Source organism: Pipistrellus hanaki (assembly GCF_964339955.1).
Source record: "Pipistrellus hanaki genome assembly, chromosome: 2".
In the NCBI taxonomy this organism is placed as follows: domain Eukaryota; kingdom Metazoa; phylum Chordata; class Mammalia; order Chiroptera; family Vespertilionidae; genus Pipistrellus; species Pipistrellus hanaki.
In genome coordinates, this window is record NC_140504.1 from 177,236,859 (window position 1) to 177,264,587 (window position 27,729).

General features: G+C 43.9%; 1 protein-coding gene and 1 long non-coding RNA gene across 8 annotated transcripts; one reads left to right on the top strand and one right to left on the bottom strand.

Moving 5' to 3' along the window:
• On the top strand, window positions 1–21,251 carry MEAF6 (MYST/Esa1 associated factor 6). Of its 7 annotated transcripts, none has more exons than XR_014794050.1 (9): window positions 1–162; window positions 1,518–1,633; window positions 5,519–5,606; window positions 5,754–5,799; window positions 6,014–6,046; window positions 14,528–14,717; window positions 18,338–18,395; window positions 19,020–19,053; window positions 19,540–21,251. XR_014794050.1 is itself a non-coding variant. In XM_084873292.1 (9 exons), the coding sequence occupies exons 1-9, from the start codon at window positions 73–75 to the stop codon at window positions 19,546–19,548; spliced, it is 636 nt and encodes a 211-aa protein (XP_084729418.1). In that variant the 5' UTR covers window positions 1–72; the 3' UTR covers window positions 19,549–21,251. The 7 variants fall into 7 exon arrangements, 5 of the variants coding, with proteins under 5 accessions (XP_084729418.1, XP_084729419.1, XP_084729420.1 ...); XM_084873292.1 differs by lacking the exon at window positions 18,338–18,395 and adding an exon at window positions 18,203–18,232; XR_014794051.1 differs by lacking the exon at window positions 6,014–6,046.
• Window positions 20,301–25,536, bottom strand: LOC311617102. The gene is made up of 2 exons (XR_014794054.1): window positions 21,694–25,536; window positions 20,301–21,635 (listed from the first exon to the last, which is right to left on the bottom strand). It is a non-coding gene; the product is annotated as an uncharacterized lncRNA (long non-coding RNA).
• Window positions 25,537–27,729: the final 2,193 nt, after the last annotated feature.

The following is a 27,729-nucleotide window of genomic DNA, read 5'->3' on the forward strand; positions in this document are numbered from 1 at the left end:
CCCCCTGGCGGCGGCGTGCAGGGACCGCCCCCAGCCCCGCGCCGCCGCCGCCGCCGCCCGCCTCGGCCCAACATGGCGATGCACAACAAGGCAGCGCCACCGCAGATCCCGGACACCCGGCGGGAGCTGGCGGAGCTCGTGAAGCGGAAGCAGGAGCTGGCGGTGAGGGGCTATCGCCGGGGGAGCCCGAGGGAGGACCCCGCGCCCGCCGCCGCCTCCAGGCGCCTGCCCGCCGCGCCAGGCCGTTACTTGGCGGGCGCAGCGCGGCCGTCCGGAGCCGGCGGCCTGAGGCAGGGCTGCGCCTTCGCGGCCCGCCGGCGCCTGGGCTCCCCGGCCGGGAGGGAGCGGGGCCCCAGGCGGGGGCGCGGAGGGAGCCGGGGCGGGCGGGGGCCTGGGGGCAGGGTGGCGCGGGGCGCGGCGGGCGTGTGTGTGGGAGCCCCGGAGCGGCGGGTGCCGGCGCCTGGGCGGGCGGGAGGGAGGGAGGGCGGGCGTGCCGGGCGGGAGCAGATTGGTGCGGGCTTGCGGGTGGGTTTGGCGCGGTGGGGAGGAGGCGGCTGTGGGAGGGGGGCTCGGCCATCCGTTCTGGCCTCTGGAGGGAGGAGGGACGGGCGTCCTGGGGACCAGCAGACCCAGTGAATGGGATTTCTGATGGGCAGGGATGCGATGTGTGTGTGTGTGTGTGTGTATGTGGGGACGTCTGGAAGGTGACGGGCGAGGGAGCGGGCACCGGCCGGGGAATCGGGGATTGTGAGGTGCACCCAGGGCCCTATGCGCCCTGGTGGCGAAGTCCTGCCTGTCCCACCCCCGAGTCTTGGCGTGGGCACCCGTGAGGCTCGTTCACCTGAAGCTGTCCTCCCAGGTTTCCATGGCAACTGGCTACCCAGCGCCGGCGGCCTCCGAGGCGGGGGAGCGAGTTGGCTGGCGCTGAGAGGATGCGCACCCATCCCTCCCGCCAGCAATGCCTAGATGCATGGGAGTGCAGTCTGCATGAGCCAGGCTTCCTCGCAGTTGGGTTTTCATGAGCCCTCTGAAGTAGATGCAAAACTGTGCATGTGTATGCATTTTTCCCGGGACAGGCTCTGCTTCATTCTGTTCTCAACAGGGATCCAGGAGGACAGTTCTAAATTGTCTTTTTTTTTTTTAATTTATTGACTTTTTTACAGAGAGGAAAGGAGAGGGATAGAGAGTTTAGAAACATCCATGAGAGAGAATCATCGATCAGCTGCCTCTTGCACATCCCCAACTGGGGATGTGCCCGCAACCAATGTACATGCCCTTGACCGGAATCGAACCTGGGACCTTTCAGTCCACAGGCTCTATCCACTGAGCCAAACCGGTTTTGGCAATTCTAGACTTTCTTAATCTGCCTGATCCTCCCCATGTCATCCGTCTCTCCACAAGGGTGGTTGAGCATATGTCTGCTTGAATTTGTAAATGTAATAGCAAGATTTCAGTTGGGTCAAACCTAATTTTGCATTTAAAAGGCATTCTCCATGTCCTTGTTTTTCACCTCGCAGGAAACACTGGCAAACTTGGAGAGACAGATCTATGCTTTTGAAGGAAGCTACCTAGAAGACACCCAGATGTATGGCAATATCATTCGTGGCTGGGATAGGTATCTGACCAACCAAAAGTGAGTGTCAGACACCTGTGGTGATTGTATGGTGACCTACTAATACTTGTTTTTAAGACTGTACATTTTTTTTGGTAGCAGTTTTGTAGGGTGGGGGTATAATACGTGGTAATGTGGAAAGAGGTTTGGGCTTGAACTTGGATTCTGGTTCAGCCTCACTGAGTAATCCTAAACAAATCCTACATCTGTAGAATAGGGGGAGTCCTGTCTATGGCACAGGGGTGTGTGAGGCTTAAATGAAATACAGCATATAATACCTTACACACAGCATTCTGTTCCTGTTTTCCACATTTTAATCAGTCATAGGTTCCACCATCTATTCTAGACACAGGTACCAACTGTATCGCGATTTATTTAGTAATAGTATTCTCAAAAACTTTCTGAACTTTGAAATTTTTAAAATATACTACTGTAGGAAAATTGCAAGAGCCCTCCCTGGTGTGTATAGCTCAGTTGGTTGGAGCGTATCAAAAGGTGCCAGGCCAGTGTTGCTCAGTAGTTACAGCGTCAGCCTGCCCACTGAAGAGTTAAGGGTTCAATTCCTGTTCAGAGGCACTTACCTGGGTTGCAGGTTCAATCCCCTTCCCCATCCCAGTCAGGCGCATTTGTGAGGCAACCAATCTATGTGTCTCTCTCATTGATTTCTCTCTTTCTCTCTCTCTCTTTCTCTTACCCTCCCTTCCTATTCCCTCCCTTCCTTTCTCTTTTAAAAAAATCAATGGAAAAAATATCCTTGAGTGAGGATTAACAGCAACAACAAGGTGCCCAGTTGATTCCTGATCAGGGCATATATAGAGGTTTCAGGTTCGATCCCCGGTTGGGGGCTTGCAGGAGACAGCCAATGAGTGATTCTCTCTCATCATTGTTGTTTCTATCTCTTCTGCTCCCTCTCTGAAATCAATAAAAATAGATTTAAAAAATATATTTAAAAAAAGTTAGAAGCAGATATTATGACATATTATCCATAAATATGTCAGCAGTTATCTTCTAAAAATAAGAACATGTTTTTACCTAGCCACAATTATGCCAATAAAATTAGCACTCCATTGATAATATCATCTAATATACAGTTTTTATTCAAATTTCCCTCATTGTCCTCCACATGTGTTACTGCCTTATTTTGATCCAGTCAGAGTTTCCATTGCGTTTAGCTATGTCTCTTTAGTCTTTTAATGTAGGAGAGTTTCTCTGCCCTTTTTGGTGGGGAAGTTTATGACATTGTCGCATACAATGTCCCAATTCCAGAGTTTTATTTTGCCACCTCATGGGAGATCCGTACACATTTTTTGCCAGATTGTCCTTTTATTGGTACTGATAAGTTTGATCATGTGATCTCTCCATTGTAAAGTTTATTTCTTCTCTTTGTAATTAACCATGTAAATTTGGATCTCATACTTTTAGATAGTAGTAATATGCTACATCCCTCCCCACCATTTTATTCAGTTCATAGGTTGATGTTTAACCACTGAGCCTTGCCAGCCTGGCTATCTTCATTCTCTTTCATCCTTTTTATCTCTGTCTCTCTTGTATCATTATAGACTCATGGATTTTTTAAAAAAAAATTACCGTTGGGCCCGGCTGGTGTGGCTCAGTGATTGAGTGTTGCCTTATGGACCAGGAGGTCAAGGTTCAATCCCTGGTCAGGTTGCTGGCTAGATCCCCAGTGGGGGGCATGCAGGAGGCAGCCTATCAATGACTCTCTTTCATCATTGATGTGTCTATCTCTTTCTCCCTTCTTCTCTGAAATCAATAAAAATATATATATATTTTTAAAGATAGCAAATATTTATTTAAAAAAATTACTGTTGGGATCTAGCCCTGTCACTTTTTTATTATAGAGGTTTATTTATTAGTATAAATTAATTTATTGAAATATATGCAGTAGGTCCTTGGGTTATGTCGGAGATCCGTTCGATTTTCGCCGTAAGCTGTAACTTACCTACATAAGCACCTACGTCACTCACGTGGAGCACATACACAGCAGTAATGAAGTGAAACAGTAAAAAATTTAAAAGAAGGATGCCAATTCCTGACCTTTACTTGTGGTAAATAAATAGTAAAAAGCATAAAGCACATATGTACATATGTTGAAATGACGGAACTTTTTTTTTTTTTTTTTTTTTGGTAAGTATATGGGAGATGGCGACAAAACGGCTTACGTCGAGTCTGACATAACCTGAGGACTGCCTGTGTTTATTGATTTTAGAGCGAGAAAGGGAGAGAAAGCAAAACATTGATGTGAAAGAAATATCAATCAGTTGCCTCCTGTATGTACCCAAACTGGAGATTGAACTTGCAACATAGGTGTGTGTTCTGACCAGAAACCAAACCACAACCTGTCGGTGTCTGAGGTGATAATTCAACCAACCGAGCCACCGGCCAGGGCCAGGGCCAGGGCCAGGACTCCCGTCATTCTTTTTGATGCTTATTTTATCCCAAACATGGTCAGAAGGAGCCTCTTTAAGCCGATTTCCTTTGTCCTTTTGACCTGATCCTGTAGGTTTGAGTGCCTTTTTTCTGTCTGTCACCTTTTCCTTTTCTTGTCCCATTTTTCTAAGGAATCCTGTTTTTTTCTTTAAAATTTTAAGATTTAAGTTTATTTAACAGACACTTCATATCACTAGTCTATGCTAGTTGTTTGTTTTAAAAATATATATATATTTTATTGATTTTTTACAGAGAGGAAGGGAGATAGAGAGCTAGAAACATCGATGAGAGAGAAACATCGACCAGCTGCCTCTTGCACACCCCCTACCGGGGATATGCCCGCAACCAATGTACATGCCCTTGACCGGAATCGAACCTGGGACCTTTCCGTCTGCAGACCAACGCTCTACCGCTGAGCCAAACCGGTTTCGGCTATGCTAGTTGTTTTTTTTTTTTTAATATATTTTATTTGTTTTTTACAGAGAGGAAGGGAGGGAGATAGAGAGCCAGAAACGTCGATGAGAAACATTGACCAGCCGCCTCCTGCACATCCCCTACCCGGGGATGTGCCCACAGCCAACGTACATGCCCTTGACCGGAATCGAACCCGGGACCTTTCAGTCCTCAGACTGACGCTCTACCACTGAGCCAAACCGGTTTCGGCTATGCTAGTTGTTTTTAAAATTATTAAAATATATACATATGAAAATGATTATGAACCAACTAACAGTCTCATGTACCACTGTGGAGCACATTCCATATGTTGGGAAAAATTGTTGTCTGTCTACATAGGTATTCGGCATAAAGGTTGTACTGGTCAATCCAAGTGGAGTGGAAGTAATAAAAACAAAGGATCTCTGGCCAGTTTGACCCAGTAGATAGAACATCTGCCTGTGGCTGCGACCGGTTTGGCTCAATGGATAGAGCGTTGGCTTGGGGACTGAAAGGTCCCGGGTTCGATTCCAGTCAAGGGCATGTACCTTGGTTGTGGGCATATCCCCGGTAGGGGATGTGCAAGAGTCAGCTGATTGATGACTCTCATCGATGTTTCTAACTCTCTATCTCTCTCCCTTCCCCTCTGTACAAAATCAATAAAATATATTAAAAAAAAAAAAAAAGAAAAAGAAAAAAGAACATCTGCCTGTGAACTGAAGGGTCCTGGGTTCAATTCTTGTTAAGGGCACATGCTTCAGGCAACTAAGGGAGGTGACCAGTTGCTGTGTCTTTCTCTTATTGATGTTTCTCTCTCTTTGTCTCTCTCCCTCCCTTCCACTCTAAACAGAAAAAAAAAAAAAAAAAAAAAATCAATGGAATAATATCCTCGGGTGAAGATTAACAAAAATAAAAAATAAATAAATTACAAAAACAAAGAAGTTCTTTACATTTGCCCTGAGACATCCTCAGCTTGAGCCATAGACAAAGCTTGGTGCTTATAATGAATCCTTGTGTGTGTTTCAGAAACTCCAACAGCAAAAACGATCGAAGGAACCGGAAGTTCAAGGAAGCTGAGCGGCTCTTCAGTAAATCTTCAGTTACTTCAGCAGCTGTAAGTGAGGTGGGGGGATCTTTATGTGGCCCATTATTTAGGAAAACCTCAGTTGCATTTTTGTGAGTTTTCTTTTTTCCTCTGGCTGTGAGTGCTCTCCTGAGGTCTGTGATAATTTTTTTTGTAACTAGTGGTTTTTTCTTTCAGGCAGTAAGTGCATTGGCAGGGGTTCAGGACCAGCTCATTGAAAAGAGTAAGTTTATTTTTTTACTTTCTTTTATTAGTTTATTAGAAAGCTGCTATAGTTTCTATCTTTAACACCTATCCAACGGTGTATCTGAAGATTGCATCTCTTACACTCTTGTGTTTTCTTTCTAGAAGTTAATAACCTCTTGTGTATCTTTAATCTTGTCTTTCTTATGAGAAAGAAATGACCGTGTCCTTCCTTCCTGCCTCTTGTATCACAGGAAGGTTGATGTTAGCTGCTCAAAGACAGAAAGGTATGTCTTCACTCCTGACCTGATAAGTCTTAGGGAATTTTTTATAAGTTTAAAAAAACTCTTATCATGGAAAATTTCAGACATAGCCAATAAAACCCCCAAATTGATAATTTTTAGGAAATTTGATCTTTCAAACAGAATGTGTTCTTAAGTATAAAATGGAGCCCGAACTGGTTTTGTTCAGTGGATAGAGCATTGGCCCGAGGACTGAAGGGTCCCGGGTTTGATTTTGGTCAAGGGTACATACCTGTTGCAGGCTCTATCCCTGGCCCTGGTTGGGGCAATTGCAGGAGGCAAACAATCAATGTGATATCAATATTTCCCTCTCTCTCTCTCCCCCCTCCCCTCCACTCTCTTTAAAAATCAATGGAAATGTACCCTGGGGTGAGGATTAGCAAAAGTAAATAAACAATAGGGTGAGGATTAGCAAAAATAAATACATACATAAATAAAAATAAAATGGAAATAGAGCAGTGTGGCATTCTCTGTAATGAGCCCTATAGAGCAATTCTGTTCTAATTTCTAGTGACGGCATATATAGCTGTGCATTTATCTTTCTGAGTCAGACTCTATGTAGCTGTATTGAATATTCTCCCTGTGCACTGGCTCACTTTGAAATACAACCTGCTTTGTGTATCATGGCCGTGGCATATCTTGTGGGATCCAGTTCTTTTGTTTGCAGTGGGGCAGTGGTTTGGGGAGAAGAGATTTTGGTGGCGTGGGTATTAGAACTATTCATCGACTTCAATTTTATCTCTGTGTACTGATTTCTAAATTTTTAGTTCTGTCCTTAACCCCTTTAGTGATACATTTCTAGAAACTTCTAGAAAATGTCTTCTGTACATTTCCATTCAATATTCAAACCCAAACATTTTGTCTAAAACTGAGCCATTCGTTTTCTTTAAAATATGTCTGCCCCATTTTAAAAAAATATATATTTTATTGATTTTTTACAGAGAGGAAGAGAGAGGGATAGAGAGAAACATCGGTCAGGTGCCTCCTGCACACCCCCCACCAGGGATGTGCCCGCAACCACAGTACATGCCCTTGACCGGAATCAACCCGAGACCTTTCAGTCTGTAGGCCGATGCTCTATCCACTGAGCCAAACCGGTTTCGGCTGTCTGTCCAATTTTTGTTATAGTATTTGTTCTTCATCATTCAAAACTTTGTAGGCATCTTTACTGATTTTTGCCAACCTAATCAATTGTGCCAATTTTTTTTTTTTCTTTTGCTATGACTGTCAGATAAATCTTGTTTCTTTCCTTTTTAAAAAAAAAAAATTTTTTTTATTTCAGAGGGGAAGAGAGAGGGAGAGAGAGATAGACACATCAGTGATGAGAGAATCATTGATTGGCTTCCTCCTGTACTCCCGACTGGGGATTCAGCCTACAACTTGGCATATGCCCTGACCAGGAATTGAACTGTCATCTCCTGATTCATAAGTCATGGTTCAATTCCCAGCCAGGGCATATGCCAGTGAGCCACAAAGGCCCAGTAAATCTTGTTTCTTTTCAATTAATGCCACTTGTAGAATGTAGAGCCATTTCACCTCCTTTGTAGAGTAATGAGGCTGGCTAAGGAACTTTCTGAATCTCACTCAGTCCAGATGGAATGATGTCTGACTCCTCAGTTTTCATAAGAGCCTCTTACCCTGCCCCTTGCTTAGTAGATAGTTTAGTGTGTGCTCTGCTACCTAATTACTCATACAGAGCACCTACACCTCAGTACTAGTCAGGGAGACTCCTAAAGCCATTCCTTTCGGAAGCTTACCTGAGAGAGTGCTTATGTATGAAAGATTCTCTGAAGCATATGCAGACCATCCATTACGCTAAAATCTTCCTCCTAGATTGAGCCTCCATATTGGTATTCCTCGGTCTTCCCTATGAAGTTGCATTTGGTTTTATGAAAAGTATCTCTATTTATTGTAAGAGGAGGTGGCAAATGCTATTTATTATTATTCCTAATTATCATTCCTTTAGAAATAGTTGTTTTCCCTGAGGGTCTAGTTGTTTTTTATTGAAAATCCTATAATTGTTTCCCTCTTTGTATGGGTGCTAAAATGCTTAAAAGCCAAATTTGTGGTGTCCCTCTAGAAAGCAGATAGCAATTTATAGCATGCATTTGGGGACTGAATCTTAGTACTGCATCCAGCTTACTTTCCTCTTCAATTCTTCTTTGCCTTATCTCGTTTTAAATTTATTTTATTGGATTACATTATATGAATCTTGGCAAGCTGCCTAGGATTTTTTTTTTTTTTTTAATAAAGCAGAGAATTACACAAATGCTGGAGTTCATTAATTCAAATGGTTGGAGCCCTTTAAAGTAATTCTATTGCATTTTGTCTCACCTCCTCACCATTACCACTTCCCACTGCTATTTATAAGATTTTATTTTTGTCTTGATATTTCTCTAGTTAACTGCAATGTGTCTAAGTATGAATTTTTTTATTTATCTGGCTTGGGTTTCACTGGGTTTGTTGAAACTGTTGGTATTTTTATCAGTTCTGGAAAATACCCAGCTGTTATCTTTTCTGATACTCTATTTGTTTCATGCTTTCTCTCTTCTTCTGTACTGTGGTTAAATGTATGTTAACTCTTGTCATTTTAACCTTTATGCCTTTTATTATCTCTTCTGTACCTTACATCTTTTTGTCTCTGTGCTGCATTATGAGTAATTTTTTCCTGACTTGCCCATTTTTAATTCTCTTTTCAGTTAAATCTGATTTGCTATTCCCTTGATTTTAAATCTTATTACAATTTTATTTTCATAAATTCTACTTAATTATTTAAAAAATCTGGTAATTTTCCAATAGCTTTCTTTGTAGTTATTTTTAAACGTGTCTTTTATGCTTGAGTATAGTTATTCTATAGTCTGTATTTAACTTCAATTTCTGAAATCCTTAATGACCTATTTTTGTTTATTTCTACTAGTCATTACCCATGAAATCTAATGCCTCTGTGTGCTTGGTTATCTTTGTGTACTGCTCATTATTATTATTTTTTTTAATTTTTAAAAATATATTTTATTGATTTTTTTACAGAGAGGAAGAGACAGGGATAGAGAGTTAGAAACATCGATGAGAGAGAATCATCAATCAGCTGCCTCTTGCACACCCCCTACTGGGGATGTGCCTGCAACCAAGGTACATGCCCTTGACCGGAATCGAAATAGGCATCCTTCTGTCTGCAGGCCAATGCTCTATCCACTGAGCCAAACCGGTTTCGGCACTGCTCATTATTATTAAAAGTATTCATAGCCCAAACCGGTTTTGGCTAAAAATATACATATTTTTATTGATTTCAGAAAGGAAGGGAGAGAGAGATAGAAACATAAATGATGAGAGAGAATCATTGATCGGCTGCCTCGTGTACACCCAAAGTGGGGATCGAGCCTGAAACCTGGGCATGTGCTCTGACCGGAAATTGAACTGTGACCTCCTGGTTCATAGGTCGGTGTTCAACCACTGAGCTACGCTGGCCAGGCAAGTTTTATACTTTTGGCATTTTATTTTCAAACCATTTTGAAAATTTTTCTCAGAAATGCATTGCTTTTTGCTTCCTTTGGCTTAGGATGTGCACAAACTAGAATAATAAAGTGGGTTAGCATCATTCCTAAAGGGGAATTTTATGCAAATTAGTGAATCATCCTACCTAATAAAAGAGTAATATGCAAATTAACCACCACTCCACTCAAAGCCACACCCATCAGCCATGCCCACCAGCCAATCAGAGCAAATATGCAAATTAACCCCAACCATGATGGCTGCGCCCACAGAGAGCAGTTAAGAGGCTTGGGTTTCGCTGGCAATAGAGGAAGCCAAGCTTTCCGCACACCCTGGCCAGCCCAGGCCTCTGCTTAAGGCTAGAAAGTTTTAATTATAGAAGGTACATAAGTCCCAATAGAAATGGCTGCCGGCCATGGAGCTAGCAGGAAGCTTGGCTCTGCTCCAGGCTACCAAGTTTCAATTGTACAAGGTAAATAAATTCCAGATACCAGGGCCTCCGCTTGGGTTGCCAGGGGGCATGGCTGGCCTGCAAACCACCACAGGCCCCTCTCCCAGGCCGCCCCATGCCCCAAGGGAACCCCCTCTCAGATCAGGGACACCCTTAAGGGCAAACCCGCTGGCCCCCTCCCATGTACCAGGCCTCTATCGTATCTAATAAAAGAGTAATATGCAGATTGACCATCACTCCGACACACAAGATGGCTGCCCCCATGTGGTCAAAGATCCTGCCCCTGTGTGGACACAAGGTGGCCACCATAAGATGGCCAGCAGGGGAGGGCAGTTGGGAGGCACCAGTCCTGCAAGGGAGGGCATTTGGGGGTGATCAAGCCTTCAGGGGAGGGCAGTTAGGGGTGACCAGGTCAGCAGAGGAGGGAAGTTGGGGGTGACTGGGCCTGCAAGGAAGCAGTTAGACATCAATCTAGCTGGCAGGGCAGTGGTTAGGGGGTGATCAGGCTGGCAGGCAGAAGAGGTTAGGGGCAATCAGAAAGGCAGGCAGGCTTGCAGTTGGTAGCCAGCAGTCCTGGATTGTGAGAGGGATGTCTGACTGCCCATTTAGACCCAATCCCTTGAGGAGTCCCAGATTGGAGAGGGTGTAGGCTGGGCAGAGGGACACCCTGCTGCCCCCATGCATGAATTTTGTGCACCAGGCCTCTAGTTATATATATATATATATATATATATATATATATATATATATATATATATATATATATATATATATTAAAAGAATAAGAGGAAAACAAAACAGGTAGGTTGTATCCAGTTTCCTTTAAAGGAACTGCATAGACCTAGCCTGTTTGGCTAGATGAATAGAGCATCAGCCTGGGGACTGGAGGTCTTAGATTCGGTTTCAATCAAGGGTATGTACCTCAGTTGTAGGCTAGACCTCCAGCCCTGATCAGGGTGTGTGTGGGAGGCAACCAATCGATGTGTCTCTCTCACATTGATGTTTCTCTCTTGGTCTTTCCCCCTCCATTACTCTTTCTTTCTTTCTTTCTTTCTTTCTTTCTTTCTTTCTTTCTTTCTTTCTTTCTTTCTTTCTTTCTTTCTCTTTCTTTCTTTCTTTCTTTCTTTCTTTCTTTCTTTCTTTCTTTCTTTCTTTCTTTCTTTCTTTCTTTCTTTCTTTCTTTTCTTTCTTTCTTTCTTTCTTTCGGAAGAGAGAGGGATAGAGAGCTAGAAACATCGATGAGAGAGAAACATTGACCAGCTGCCTCCTGCACACCCCTACCGGGGATGTGCCTGCAACCAATGTACATGCCCTTGACCAAAATCGAACCTAGGACCTTTTGAGTCCGCAGACCGATGCTCTATCCATTGAGTCAAACGGGTCTCGGCTTCCACTCTTTCTAAAAATCAATGGAAAAATAGCCTTAGGTGAGGATTAACAAAAATAAAAGTAATACAAATAAAATAAAATACTTGCCCTAATTAGTTTGGCTCAGTGGATAGAACATTGGCCTGGCCTGCGGACTGGAAGGTCCCAGGTTTGATTCTGGTCAAGGGCATGTACCTTGGTGGCGGGCACATCTGCAGTACGGGGCGTGCAAGAGGCAGCTGATCGATGACTCATCGATGTTTCTATCTCTCTCTCCCTTTCTCTCTGTAAAAAAAAAAAATCAATAAAATATATTTTAAAATAATTAAAAAAGTAAAAATAAAGGATCGGCACAGTCTCTACTGTTTTTTATTGGACTCCTCTGGAGCTTTCATCCAGCCAGATCTCTCAGCATTGACTTAGCCCTGTGGGTAGGTGTACGCCTGCAGGAAGCTTTGCTCTTGGTTCCTTTCCTCCTTTAGCTGTTTGTGTGCTCAGAAGTTACTGCCTTGACACTGTTTAATAGTTGTTCCTTTCTTTTAATAAGTAGAGGGTCTCATTTGTAGATTTATTAAACTTAATCAAAATCTGGTGTTCTTTGCTCTAAAAATGAGTGGCTCACTTTTATGTGAGTGAGAAACAAACTTGCTGTCTCCCTGTGGTGGCAGCACCATGCGGGTGACTGACTCACTGCTGCGCTTTGAGATGTTGTCACCCAGCCCTTTTGTCATCACTCCTCTCCTGCTTCCCTGAGCCAAGAAGAAAATTATTCTCACTTTGTATTTTATTTACTTATTTATTTATTTTTATCCTCACTGAGGAGTGAGGATATTTTTCCATTGATATTTAGAGAGAGTGGAAGGGAGGGGGAATGGAAGGAGGTAAGGAAGGAAAAAGAGAGAGAGAAACATCAATATGAGAGAGACACATCGATTGATTGCCTCCTGCACTCACCCTGACTCGGTGTGGGGGTCGAAAGTGCTACGCAGATATGGGCCTTTGATCAGATTAAGGTCGGGAATTGAACCCAAGATCCTCGTTGTGCAGGCTGACGCTCTAGCCACTGAACCATGCTGGTCAGAGCTCACTGTAATGGTGTTTAGTTCCCTGATTCCAGTCCTCTTATAAACTACTAGCCTAGTAACCCTAAAACGGGGATTTAGACAGAACTTCACAAATATTCATTGTTGGATGTCACTTCTCTGTTCAGGGGTTATTTTATTTTATTTTATTTTATTGTTGATAGTATTACAGATATCTCCCATTTCCCCCCCTTTACCTCTCTCTCTCCAACTCTTCCCCTCCCCCCAGGTCTTCACCACCCTATTGCTGCTTGTAGATCTCACAGATACCAAGATTGAACACTTTCTGTGTTCTAGTCACCAAGTAATACTATTTTCATTATCTCATTTAATCTTTAAAACTACTCCTTGAAAATAAGGAATGTTGTGGTAGTTCAATGTCTACCCCAATGCCTTGCCCATAAGAGATACTGAACACATGAAAGGACGAATTCTTTACAAATGGGGAAACAGGCTTAGAAAGGTTAAACTACAAGTCAGTTTTCTTCACCAGCACCTTCCGGAAATGAAATCCTTTACATGAGTCCTCTTCTCCTGCCACTCCATTTTACCTCTCATTTCTCCAGCTCTCTGTTTAAATGATGCTGTTTGACTCATTTGTCCCAAATATACCTTGTGTTTTCTCACCTCTACACTTTTGCTTGTGCTATTTTTTTTGTCTTTATTTTGGCTTCTCCTTTTTCAGGGTCCAGTTAAAATCTACCCCTTCATTGAAGCTTTCCCTGAGGAATTCACTCTTTCTTCTCTGACTGGTGATACTTAATATCCATATCAGGACTTTGGAGCATGGGTTACTGCCTGGCATGTTACCTTTTTCGTTCATAGGGCTTTGATTTACACTGTTTTGTAAGAACTTGTGTGCTTACCTTATAAAATATGACCAGTTCATCCATTTACTCCAAGTACTCCCAATGCATCTGGCCTGCAATGATTGATTGTTTTGCTCATCAGTATCTTTTAATTGAATTGTCCGTCATATTAAAAGGGCCAGGTTGGTCAATATGCCCTTGTTGAAAATCAGTACTAGGTCATATATGTTAAGGGTTTGTATCTGGTCTCTGAATTCTCTTTCCCGGTTTCTGTATGTCTGTTCTTATGCCAATACCACATACTTTTGGTTACTGTAGTTTTATGGGTAAGTTTTGGCGTTCTTTTTGCTGAGTTTTCTATGAAATCTGTTTGTTCTGAACTGTGGCAGGGCCAGATCACACTTTTTCTGGCTTTATATTCTAGAGCTCCCTCTTCTGGTTGCTTTCATGAAGTGATCAAAAAATAGTATTTCATGATTTCTGAGCTCTGGTTCTGTTTCTCTTTTGCGTTTTGGGAACATCTCTTTCTTTTACTTCTTGTGTCCACGTGCTACTCAATTTAAAGTCCCTTCCCAGCAATTTATAATACAAAGACATCAACAGTGAGCAAAGTGAAAAACTTCGCCCATCCTTTTCTGTGAAGAGTTTCAAGAAATTCCTTTCAGGAAAAAGTATACACTTACGAAAATATATGTAATATTTTATATAAATTATTATTTATTTTGCATAATATATTAAGGGATGTTTTAAAATTGGGAATATGTGTCAGCTGAAGAGTGTTATTGCTATTTTTAAAAATAATACTCTTAATATTTCTCAGAGTAATTTAGGTAGTAGAACTTTTCTTATGGACTTCTTTTCTTGACAGAAAGACAGGATTCCGGGATGGTTTGGGGGAAAGGAATCGGCTGGCTATAGGAAGTTTCTCCACGGTCACTCGTCACCTTCTTGCATCATTCTTAATCCTGTTAATATATTCTGTGTTTATAGAACCTTTATGCAGTGAGGCTGTCCTGCCTGTATGTCCCCATCTCCCAGCCGTCCTTAGATCTGCCTCTGGTTACACCATTTCTGATTACATGCCAGCAACGCTGGTAACTTTGAAGCTTTGATTGTATGTATCTTCTTGTTAGTTAGATGGTATGATCAATGAGTATAGGAATTAGTCTTTTTTATATATTAGTGCTCAAAAAAAATTGTTCCTGACTGACGACAGATTGCCCGAGTACTGATGGTGCTTCTGGGGATTTGTGTTTCTTCCCTCAAGGGGAGCCAGGAAGTGGGACGGAAAGCGATACTTCTCCAGACTTCCACAATCAGGAAAATGAGCCCACCCAGGAGGACCCTGAGGATCTGGACGGATCTGTGCAGGGAGTGAAACCCCAGAAGGCTGCTTCCACTTCCTCAGGGAGCCACCACAGCAGCCATAAAAAACGAAAGAATAAAAACCGACACAGGTCAGTGGTAGGGACCACCTCCCTCCTCCCACCTCATATGTCCCACTCCCCACCACCCCCCACCCGCCCACAGCATCCATGATCATTGCTATGAAGGGATTTTACTAGAATGAAAAGTCTTCAGGATTGGTTTAATTCTTCTGTGCTGTTGGGAAGAATTTCCATTGGTACAAATGAAACAATAATTTTTCTTTTTCTAGGGGGTAATTAGTGGGCTTTAGCATAACCGTGCAGGAGGACAGCATTCTCACCGCTTCTAATGTAGAAGAATTTTGTTCCATAAAAAAAATTAGTTTAATATAATGAATTTGGAATCCTTTTAGAAGTGGAAAAAGGGAAATAGAAACAGAGTCTGTGTAATAGTGTTTGAAAAATACCACTAGTCCATGTTGGGCAGCTGCAAAGTGGGATAGAATCCTTTGTTTTTAATCCCAATCCCTGCCTACTCTTGTTTCCCGGTGAATGGAGAGAACCGATCTGATGTGTCTTTTTTTCTCCTTAAATGTGAGGTTTTTTTATTGCATGTGATTCTCTGTTTTTATGTACCTCTGCAATACACTGACTCCAGATATCCGAGGAAGAGTATAAAGTCTGTAAGATATGAGAGTGCCTCCCAGGTAACGTTTGTCCGCTGCGGTTTTTTGCAGTGCATATGAGATAGGAATGGCCTCAGTGGACAGAGAGGTCAGGCATCACCAGAGAGGAGTTCGTATTCACTCTGGTGGGGTTTGTATGATAATATGGGCCTGTTAGCTCAGAGAATTAGAAATTACACAGCTGCATTCAGAGAGGTCGAGGGAGGATGTAGTTTCTCAAGTGAGGAATCTCTCCCTAGCCTCAAGACCTTCTCTGGGAGGCATGGAAACCGGTGCTTTATAGGCTGGGGGCTGGCCTCTGTCCCGCTTCTCTCGGAGCCTGCATGCTGAGGAGGTGAAAGGAGGCATGCAAGGGATGGATGGGGTTCCCTGTCCTCCAGTTTGCTTCTGGGATGGATTGTTTTACAAACCTGTAGGATTTTCCTTTACGCACCCAGGCATTACATTGTTAGCTTTGTGGCTGCGGCACACAGGGATAATATAAAATTAATTCTAACTGGTTTAAGCCTCTTTGGAATCTTCATTCTTTTAAGAGTTTTTATTGTCGATGGTGGTGTGGTTTTTAGACTGCAGAAAAAGTATTTCCTCCAAATAGAGACTAAGGACTGCTAGCTTAGCATTTTTCTGCAAACCACAGATCACCATGCCAATCTCATAAGTGCAGTAAGAAATAACAAAAATTACGTATCTTTTCATTTTTGTAAGGCTGTGTGTTTGATCACTGTGATAGGACTCATCCTAGCTTATCACAAATAGCAGAGAACCATATTCTTAAAAATATTTTTAAATTGTCAAGAAAATTAAATGTTATGCTCTCTGTTGCTTTTACTAAAATTTACTCCAGTGTCATTTTAAAGAAATGATGCTTTTCCAATTCAGTGTCTAGAGTAGGAGGGAAATTCCATGAAGGTTTGTTACTGATACCAATAGACATTCTCTAGATAGCTATTGTTTATTTCAGGTAATACTTCATTTCCTTCTGTGACATGATCAGCTGGTGAAAAAAGGGAATTAGAACTTGAATCTAATTTTCTTCTTAAAGGTTTGTAGATTTCCATAGGAACTATACTTCTTTCTACCCCTTTTTTCCTGGCCCTAGAAGCTAACTCCTTCTGGAAAAATAACTAGGATTTATAAGGATCTTTGATGTTAGTTATTTTTCACAAATGGTGTTTCTGTTTGGAAAGCAGGATCCTTTGACCACCTCCCTGGTTTAATCTGGCTGGGCTTCTCCACTGGACTTAGATACTCGCCTGCCCCAAGGGAGCAGAGTGGAGCTATTTACCTTCTTTCTGGGGAAAACAGAGTGAGTGTGCCTGACCAGCAGCTCCGTGGCCAGTGAAGGTCTCAGATTCCGCCTTCTTCAGTCAGGAAATGCGTGGCCCGAACCCCTCGCCTCTGACTAAAGTCAGTCTTAGTGGGTCTGACAGAGTGGGTGGCCGGATGGAGCACCTAGTACATATTTGTACTTGTTTCTTCTCCAACCTGCATGTATTCAGATAAAGTCAATAGTAAGTTATTCCAACAAATGTCTGAGTACCTACTATGTGCTAGGTACTGTTCAGCGGTGATGAAGCAAAGTGGAAACAAATAAGTTACTTTAGCAAAAAGGAATAACTTTTGAATTTGTTCTCTTCAGGAATATGAACATTTATCTCATAATATTTAATACTCATAAATTATCTGAAAGATAGGTTTCAGTATCTGTAAGAAAACCATTGAAATAATAACTTACAGCCTCTCTTTTAGATTTTTATTACTTTATTAAACTCTGGAATTCCTCTAGATTTATGAGGTTTTCATTAAGTAGGTACAGTCTTCTTTGTGAATAAAATTAAATGAGGCTGGAAGAAAAATGTTTAATAGTTCCTGGTTTGTACACCTCTGTATACTCTTTCCCAATGTCTTGAGTGAAACTGTTGCATAAGGGATATTGGTGTTAAGCATTCTTCCAGCTTCACTCTTGCAAACATTGGTGAGGAGGGAAAGATAGCCGTTTTGCATATTGTTTTATCACCTATCTGTGGTCTGAAAGGTTGGAACCACGGGGTTGGTGTCCGACTCTGGGTTATGTTTGCTTTGGAGGTCCGCCCACACATGGTTATCGGTGAAGGCCCCAAATTACTTTCTCTTCATACTACTCCCATCCGGATCCCTGAGGCATGGGTGCTTGTGGGTGTCAACTTTTCTTTGTTTTCATAGGGGTGCTGCAGACTCTGGTGTCCCATAACTGTAGCCCTGACACAAACAGTTAACTGCCATCACCAGTGCAGGCTCTGCAGTTTCTGGAACAAGACTCACCTGTCACTGAAGTTCCTTCATTCGACCCTGGGCTTCTAAAATGAATGCAGTAGAAAAGGAGTACCATGTTCCCTGGATATGCTTAGAACATATAACTTGTTTAGAACATATAACGAGTTAAAAGTTGCAGAATGTTTTCTTTTAAAAAATGTATGATGTTTTTATCTTTTGTTTTAGTGCAAGTATATTTTGTTGAGTTGTTAGTACTGTCTTCAAAGCACCTTTCATTATATGACTAAACCCTTCTTTTTCTATTTCTTCTAATGTCCTAATTATACTTGTCATTACAATTAAATATTTTCTACGTTCTAACTCTGAATCTGGCAGCTAATAGAAGGCCTGCAGGTGTCTAGTTTTCTAATGAAATAACTTCCTTTCATAGTCTGTTCTCCCGATATGAAAACTATTGAGGGAAGGGAATCTCCCAACCACAAAATCTTTGGTGCTTTCATGTTTAAAACTTTATGGCTTAAGATTCTTAAAGCTGATTTTGTTTCTATAAATCTTGCTAGGGTGGCTAATCAACTAATTTATTCAATTAGTATATTAATTTCTATTGCTTTCTTCCTTTCAAATGCTGCCCCTCAGTCCGTCTGGCATGTTTGATTATGACTTTGAGTAAGTTTGATTTGAATTAGTATTTGTGCTGTGTTGTTTAGTGTGTAGAGACCAATATGCCTTTTTGAGACCTTTCTAACCCATAGTTTATCTGTTTAATTGTAGGTATGTATATTAGGTTAGGCTGGGAAGTTTTTTTTAAAAACAGAAAAACGTGATGGAGGTAACATTTTATTTAATAACTTCAGCAAAATTAAGTAAACTTCACTTTTATGCATTTTAATTGCTTTTAAAATAGATAACTTTCACTTTAATTCATATTTTAAATTGATTTTCTGGCTTTGCTTCATAAGGAGATTAATAGTTTAAGATCTTGATATTTTGCTTTGAAAAGATTTAAAAAACTGAAATTTGTTTAATTTCATTTGTGTTTCATGTCTGGAAATACAAGCTCCTAGTCTCTTTCTATTCTTAATCACATATGTCTCATTGATTATCAGTGATATAGTTACAGAACTAACACAGTAACATAGAGCATGCCCTCTTAATTCAGTTTCTTTAATGTGTAATTTTGGAATAATTTTTAAGAATTATATGGCTTTCATAACTGCTGTATATTTCCTTTTGAGTCATCTAAGTTTGCCTTGTGGCAGGAGTATCTGCTCATATTTTTAAATACTTGCTTAATAATATCTGGATAAACAACTAAATATGACATAGTCTAATGAAGAATGTGGATTTTACTTAACCAAATAGTCTTTGTTATAGCTTGTGCCCTATGCAGTAGCTGATTCTTGGACTCTTTTTCTGTAAATTGAAATGCAAATCTCTTATCTTTCTTATACAGGATTGATCTGAAGTTAAACAAAAAACCACGAGCTGTAAGTATCAGCCAGACCATATCAGAGAGGCTGTTGATGATTAGGAAAATGATTAGAAAAATGTCCTCAGAGCTTGAGTGTCACAACCTGGGGTCACAGCTGTAATTTAAGAGTCTGGGGTATCCATGTATAAATACTCTTCAACTTTTAGGTGTTAACTTACTTTTTTTTTTAAATTGGAGAAAGAAAGGAGTTGCACATTTTTGCTGAATGATTAAATAATGAATTGTTAATATTAGCTTTTTTTTTTTCTGACTGGTGAGCTCAGGATGTCTAATAATTAGGACACAATTGGTTTTTCAGTGCCTTTGGATTCAGAAGATAGGTCATTTTCAGGAGTGACATATTATTGTATATTACATTTGACATAGAATCTTTGGCTGCAGAACAATAGCCTAGCAGAGTTGTTTAGGAGATTTTTTTTTTTTAGGTTCAAACCAGTGTTCTGCTGAGAATAAACGGGGACTTTGTTTTTCCTCTCTTTAGGACTATTAGAAGACTCATTAGTGCAGAAGCTTCCAGGCTGGAGAGCCCTGCTTCCCTCCTCCGGCCTCACAAAGATAAACATCCCTTGCCTGAGCGTGTGGCCATCCGCCCCTGCCTCCCCAGACCCGGTGCCTGTGACTCTGAGTCGCTTGTTCTGAAATGTGGTGACAAGTCATTTCTGTGAGGCCACATCGGATCATTTACTTCGTGTCATTCTTAGTAACAGAGCTGCAGGAAGACCAGGACCTGGTTATAATCTCAGCAAGTTGCTAACTCAATCTCTTCCTTCTTGGAATGAATATCTCTCCCCAGCCTGGCTGGCACCAGCTTCATCTGTGAGACCCACCGAGAAATGGCCTCTGCTTTTATTTTGTGCTGAAAGTAGAGCACTGATCCATTTCACAGGGAGGCTGTAAATACCTGCCATTTTCTTACTTTGTTTGTGTTCCATGATTTTTCTATTGTTGTTTTTACCATCTTATTTCTTTTGGGGCTTTTTGTAATGACTTTGTACAGCTCATCCGTTCCGGTGGACATATCTAATAATCTGTGTCACGGAGTTGCCAATGTTCTTAAACTGAAAGTGACCCGGTTTACCATAAACAGAATGGGGAACTTGGCTCTTTGGTTTTTCACAGGGGAAAGTTGAAGAGTGTTTATTTAATAATTACTTATCTCAACTTTCTGAGTTGGGAGTAGTTTCATGTTCAAAGAATAGGAAAAGCTTAAAAACTTAAGTTTAAATCAGTCCTTTTAAAATATTTTTATTCTTTTTGTATAAATAAAAATTCACAGGATTTTACTTCTCATGTTTTACTTTTAAATCTGAGAATTTTTTTTTTCACGTCTTTTATTTATTCATATCATGCCTTATGGAAATTTCTTTTTCCATCTTTTCTCTCTTTGCTGGTATTTGCCTGATTAAATAGTGCTTGAAAAATCACTAAGGCATATGGAAAGGCTCAAAATTGTACTCAAAGCTGATAACCAGACAGGGTTCTTGAGCAGAGAGAGAGAGAGAGGATCAACGAGAGCCAGTATCGCCCACCAGATCCCCCTTCTCGGGGGGCTGTGAGCCCAGGAACTTGCTGATCATTGTTACTGATCCTTGTTGCCTGTGGAGCAGTTGTGATCCACCTTGGCTGCACATTGGACTCACCTGGGAAGCTTAGAAAAATACTCATGCCTGGGTCCCACCCCAGAGGTTCTGGGCGAGGGTATTCTGGGATGGGGATCTCTTTTCCGAGAGTCTCTGGGTTCTGATAGGAAGCCAAGTTAGGAACCACTGCGTTAGGAGACGGGATGATGCGACTTAAATCCTGTGTTGTGAATCAGTCTAAGGGATAAGACTTGGGACCTCCCCTTCCTTTGGACTGTATTTAGTCCTAGTCCTTTACTTATGCCTATATCTTTGTTAGAAAAAATATGTTCCATTCGTGATACTATTGGTAGAGCTGAATGTGGGTGGTGTCGATTATCAAAACAATTCTACTTTGTCAGATGTACAAAAGCTTTCACTCTTGTTCTCAATAAACCTTTCTTTTTCTTTTTCTTTTTTTCTTTTTTTTTTTACCCTGTGGCTATTTAGATGTCTTTGGCTATGTCTTTGGTAGCAGAACTCTAATGTCAGGGTATTTAAGGAAATAGTTTCTTATATGTAGATTGTTCCTTTAAAAAAAAAAAGAATGAAAAACTAAAAACAGTGGAAACCAGTATCCTTGTCAGTTTGTCTCCTTTCCGGGAGGGAGGGGAAGGGTACCTACAGTTTCCTGAACTCTGAGGAAAGCCCCTGGCAAACCTGGAAACATCTCTCAGTTTGACATTTGCTGGAGATGTCCTAGGACTGCTCTTCGAACCGTATTATTATTTCAAAGCATATCTATGTACACATGAACACACCCGTGTGTATACGTGATCATAGAATCAGGCTGCTTTCTCTGTGAGGTTTAATCACTGATTGGGGAAACCTCCCAGTTCTGTAAGTTGGCGAGGCATACTGGAGCTTTTCAAGTCCTGAAAGATCGGTCCCCGGCGTTGGGGTGGTTTCGAAAAAGGCACCAAAGGATACTGTCTGCCATGCTTATCATACTTGTAACCTGGATGCCATGCTTATCATACTTGTAACCTGGATGCCATGCTTATCATACTTGTAACCTGGATAATAACCAGTTTGCGTGACTTTAAAAGAAGACAAGGTAATGACTGATAAGTCCTGCTCCAAAGTGCTAACACGGAGGGACGCATTTGTGTAGGTGGCGGATGCCTGTGATAGCTGGATGGGGGTGGTCTGCGGTGGGGGGACCCCTGAACAGTGACCGCCAGGACCCCTGGGAAGGGGCTTCCTTCCAGGCCTGCCTTCCAGTTGGTTGGGTTTGGAGTAGGACTTTGCTTCAGGTTTTAGGGATCGAGAGTGAATTGGTTCAAAGGACTAGAACCAAATCCGAAGATGATTCCCAGGCTATGTCCTCCCTTCTTCCTCTCCCGCACTTCAAAGAAACAAAGGAATCGGAGGGCTGAGGGCAGTCGTGCTGGCTGATTCCTGCCGTCGGGGTAAACGTGGTTTTCTCTAGTCTTCTCCTCTCTAAGGTGGGGAGAGGTTGTCCTTTGCTCCTTTTGGTAGGTAGACGTTTTAAAGTTCAGGCGCGTTGTAGTTACATTTTATGTCTTATCCTGTGAGGTGGCATCTGTACGAAGCTTCCTGGGGAGTCTCCAGGGTCCTCTTCCAGGGGCTGAGGAAACACTAGTCTATTCAAATTCAAACCAAACACCCTTCCCCTACAGGTTGTCTGCAGCAACTCTGTCGGAACAACCCATGCAGGGCAAGGTTAGGAGCTGTGTGGGGCCAGGGGAGAGGCTGAAGAGAAGCATGGATCTGACTGGGCCAGTTTGTGTTCAGAGAGCACGGACTTTGAAAGCTGTCCACATAGCTTGGGGGCCTTCAGGGTGCTTTAAGAACTTATCAAAAAGCAGGCTAACTGTTCTCCCCACAACTGAGCTCATACTGTTTGCTTAGGAAAATAATCCCTTGCTTTGAAAGAGAAGGAAGCAGGCATAGGAATTAGTTCCAACTCCAAGCTGGGGCCTTTGGGTGCGGGTGATGTAAATAATCTATAGAGACTCCTTGACTCATGCCATGAATAAGGGATTCAAACAAGCGGCCCGAGCTTAAAGCAGTGAGCATGCTGTTTTGAAATGGTCTGTGACTTAGTGTTTGCTTTTATTCTGATTTTTCTGCCCCTCATTCTTAACTCCACATTACCGGGGCTTTGCTACACTAAAAAGTCACGCCTGGAGCCCCCTCCGGACCGTGCCCGGGTGTGAGTGCAGCGTGGAGAGCGGATCGCGTGGCTTCGTACACCTGTGCTCCTCCCGGGCTCCAGGTGTATTTATTCGGTGCCTGGGAAGGTGATGTGCACGGACCATGCAGAGATAATGATCTAAATTATCGTGTCTGGATTTTAAACAAGTGCTCGGCGCCATGATTTGAAACAGCGTTCACTTTGAAAAACTGCTGTAGAGTAAGAGTTCTCACCGCTGAGCGGGGCTGCAGTGCAGGTGATGCTGAGCCTCCGTCGCAGGGCCGGCGTGGTGTGGAGGTGGTTTGATTTATATTTACTTTCACTTTGAGTGTGTTATAAAATAGACTCACATCTTCGTCATTAGCACAGGTAGATGATTTATAAATGCATGTTAGGTTGAACCAAAGCAATTGCTGATAATCATTGCCATCTTCAAAAAATGGCAATTTTCACAGATTGACAACATATACCTGTTGGGAACATGTATGCTCTTAAGTTTTTACTGTTTGTGTCCAAGAATAAACTTGGGAGACTCTGGCCAATACAACCGTCCTCAGGTCCCAACCCCAACACCCGTAACTTAGTTCTGTATCCCAAGGGGGCTTTACGATGTTTCATTTGAATAAGTGATACGTGCAAATGGCATATTTTCAAATGGTACTGAAATGTGGTCACTAAAAAATAAGTCTGCCCTGTCCCTCAGCTACCAGCCGCCCTTCCCAGAGACAGTTCTTTGTGTATCCTAACCAGAGGAACCTTGTACGCATGAGCAATGTGTATGTGTCTCTTACAGAAGTGTTATCACATAGTGACATTTTTAAAATTAATTTATTGATTAAGGTATCACATATTTTTTAAAATATATTTTTATTGATTTTTTACAGAGAGGAAGGGAGAGGGATAGAGAGCTAGAAACATCAATGAGAGAGAAACATCGACCAGCTGCCTCCTGCACACCCCCTACTTGGGATGTGCCCGCAACCAATGTACATGCCCTTGACCGGAATCGAACCTGGGACCTTTCAGTCCGCAGACCGATGCTCTATCCACTGAGCCAAACTGGTTTCGGCTAAGGTATCACATATTTGTCCTCAACCCCCCATTCCAATCCCCCACCCCCCCCTCGTACCCCCGCCTCCCTATTGTCCTTGACCACTGGTTAGGCTCGTATGTGTGCACATAAGTCCTTTGGTTGATCTCTCCCTTTTATCCCCACCCTCCCTTTGAGGTCCAACAGTCTGACCCATGGCTCCTTATCTCTCGGTCTGTTCTTGTTCATCAGTCTATGTTGTTCACCATTTCCCCTAGGTGAGTGAGATCATGTCCTACTGGAAATATAAGAATAAAAAATGAGACAAGCAATAATCGTTATGCTGAAAAGCATATGCATCAGTCTGTAGTGAGCTGCTTTCTGGACCACCAGTTCTTTTGAGACCCAATTTCAGTGTCAAACAGTTCCTTATGTGTACATGTCAGCAATGGTATTTCAGTTCTGGATGGTGGGCAAATTGTGGTAATAGCGACATTGTTGTATCCTTCCTTTTTCCATGTAAGCAACATAGCTTAGAAAATGTCCTATCTGTGTGGTTGCCTCATTTCTATTGGCTGTTTAACATTCCACTGTGTATACTATACCAACATTTATTTAACCGGTTCTCTGTTGCTGGCAGTCATGCTGTTGCCTGTCTTTTGTGGGTCATACATATAGTGTGCTTTCTATCCTCACCCAAGGATGTGTACTGATTTTAGAGAGAGAAGAAGGGAGAGAGACAGAGAGAGAGGAACATTGGTGTGAGCAACGTCGATTGATTGCTTCCCATTAGTGTCCCAATCAGGGATTGAACCCACAGCCTTTGGTGTAGGAACAGCGCTCCAGCCAACTGAGCCACCTGGCCAGGGCTCCTATGGTGCTTTATACACCTCATTTTGCAAGTGTGTTGAATTCCTGTAGGATAGATTCTTAGCAGTGGGATTGCTGAGCCAAGGGGGGATCTGTCAAAGGGCTTAAACACATGGAACTCACTCATCGTCCTGATCATTAAACAAATTGGATACTTGTTTTTTTCCCCCCTCCTTTTCCTTTCTTCTTCCTCCACTTCCTGAGAATTTGACTTGGGCAATTTGTTACCCAGAACAATCGGAATATTCTGGAACTTTAAACTTTGTAGGCAGCACGACCGTGACCTCTGGTGCTGCTTTCCAGGGTGGAGCTGCAGACCCTGGTCTTTAGGCCCTTCATTCAGGCCAGAGCTGGTGGTGCAGGCTGCTCAGCCAGCCTCCAGCTCCACAGGCTGTCATGCCAGGAGGCGCCAGCAGGTGGCAGGCAGCGCCCCGCCAGTGCCCGGGCCTTTGTGAGGCTCCTCTCTGGAGAGCAACCAGAAGCAGAGCCTTTGGACCCTTTCCCAGTGACCTGCCCTTTCAGCAGCGAGCCCAACTCAGCAGGAGCGGGGGTGGGGCTGCCGGATCCTTTTCTCCACCTCGTTTTGCAGTGAGAAAATGAGTCTTAAATGAGTGAGCAGTTTAAAATCGCCAGCCGCTGCCTGGAGGGTGGGCTTCCAGAGGCATCACACCTCAGGGTGACAGCCTGGTGCCTACTCCCCATCCAGGAACTAGCTGGGAGGATTTACATACCATGACCTGCAGTGGCTTGGGCTTTCTTAATTGTAGGGCCCTACTTCCTGTCTCTTTCAGCCAAATCTCCCACACCCTTCCCATGAATTAGGAGGTCCTGCAGAAGCGGCTCTTACTCACCACCCTCTACTCCACCCACTATGCTGTGTTCTAAGAAAAAAATAATGAGCCAGAGATTTGAGAGGCCCCAGGGCAGAGTGCCGATCCCCGGCCCGCCTCCTTTGGGGGCACAAGGCCCTGGGGACCAGCTGGACACAGGGCTCAGGCTGGAGGCACCCCCAGTCCCCAGATCTGTCCCATGGCATCCCAGTTTCTCTTGCTTACTCACTCTGTCTCTGACAGAGATGGGTGCAGCCCTCCCTCAGGCAGGGATCTTGCCCTTGTGTGTTGGGGAGACCGTCTCCAGCTTTCGCAGGTGACGTGGGGGCGATGGGAGGGCACAGGCTGCTGGTGGGAAGAGGGTGGAAGGGTCAGCTGCAGTGGTCGCCTCCTCCCAGCCACTCCCCCAACCTCCCTACCAGAGACGAGCCGGCCGTGGTTGGGGTGTTAGTAGCATTGGGGGCCCTGGGATAGGGGCTCCCCTGGAGCCCCACAGCTCTCCTCCTGGTTTAGGTCCCTAGATTTGTAGGGACAGCTGGGGTTTTTCTCAGGCTGGTGAGTGATATGGGGACCGAGTGGGTGGGGACGTTCAGGGCAAGGAATGTCATCTCTTTGTGGGCCAGTTCGTCCTCTGCCAAGGTGGCTGTGATCCCCACAGCTGTCCAGCACCCCCAGCGGGGTTCGTCCATGTGAGAGGCAGAACCAGGCTGAGGGCCCTGCCGGTGGCAGCCCTCGGTGGGGTGAGGAGGCGGTGGGGTTCAGGGAAGGGCTGGCAGGAGGCCCTCCTGTGAGCTCCCCAGGATCATTTCCCAGCAAGGCGGGGATTTGCATACTCACTGGTTTCCCCATCAGCTTCTCAGCTGCTGGAACCAGGAAAAGAGGAGGAGGAACGCCGGCAGGGCAGCTGAGGCGTCTGATCCCCTCCAGTGCCTCCGTGCTAGAGCTTCTGTCCCAGAATCACGTCCAGGCCCTGCCCCTGCTCCTCCACACCAGCCCGTGGGAACCTCCCAGCTGACCTGTGGGGCAGGCCAGGGAGCGGAGGCTCCGGGAGGAGCGGGGAGTTGCTCAGGGCCACACAGCCAGGGAGGGGGACTCCTCACGCTGCTGCCATGGGAACTGAGGAAGCATCTCGTCGAACCCAGGGATCCTCGTATCCCTTTTACAGGTGGGGCCTCGGAGGCCCCATTCATAAAGGCGCTTCAAGAGATGGTGGGGAGAACTTTCCAGATAAAACTCAGCTCGTGGGAGAGACATCTGGCAGCCTCTGTGTGGCTCTGCCCAGAAGTCAGATTGAGAAAGAGGCCTGGAGGGCAGGCTACACCCTGGATGGCCAGCCTTGCCAGGCTGGGGCTGCCCAGAAAGCACAGGATACAAGCTCCGGCCAACAGGGCACCGACATGACCTCAAATCCTCCCCGGGGCCTGGGCCCAGCTGCCACCTGCCACCTGGGCTCCGTCGCCCTTGTCAGTGTCTGTCAACAAGCTGTCAGGGACAAATGTGGCCTCCAGACATTAGCCACAGCCAGCCTGGGCCTGCCACTTCCTGCCCCTTCTGTAGGATCTTCAACACCCCCCACCCCCACCCCTCACCCCCCATCCCCAAGTAGAAGCAGCAAATGACCAAGAACTCGGCTCTGGTCAAGGACCAAGTGTAAGCTCTCAAGTCTATGGACAGGCGGCGGGTGGGGTGGGAAGAGAAGTGAAGGCAGCCTATTCTGCTCCCAGGCCACTGCGGAGGCCTCGCTGCCTCCATGCTCCGTTGTACCCATTCCTACAGACGGAGGAGGCTTGGCGGCTGGGGCTGCCGTGCCTGTTGCTGAGCAGGTGGGAGGGGGTCATGTCAGTCATGCTGGAGGGATTCCTATGTACGTGATTGTTTGTAAACAGAGAGGGCTGCAAGGTGCGAGGCTGAGCACACGGCCTCCATCCCTCTCAGGGCCCTCCCTTCCTCAGGTTTGTGGGGCCAGGGGACCTGAACCTGCGGCCCTGCCCCAGTCCACCCCTCTCCGTGGGACCTCGGGCAAGTCAGTCACTCAGCATTGTCAGAGGCTGATAACAAACTGGACGGTCCAGTCTGTTAGCTTCCTGTCCCATAAAAACAAAGGCCCATAAATAGCCTTTTAACCTGGAGTACACTTCTTGATTGGGAAAGTTTTTTTTTT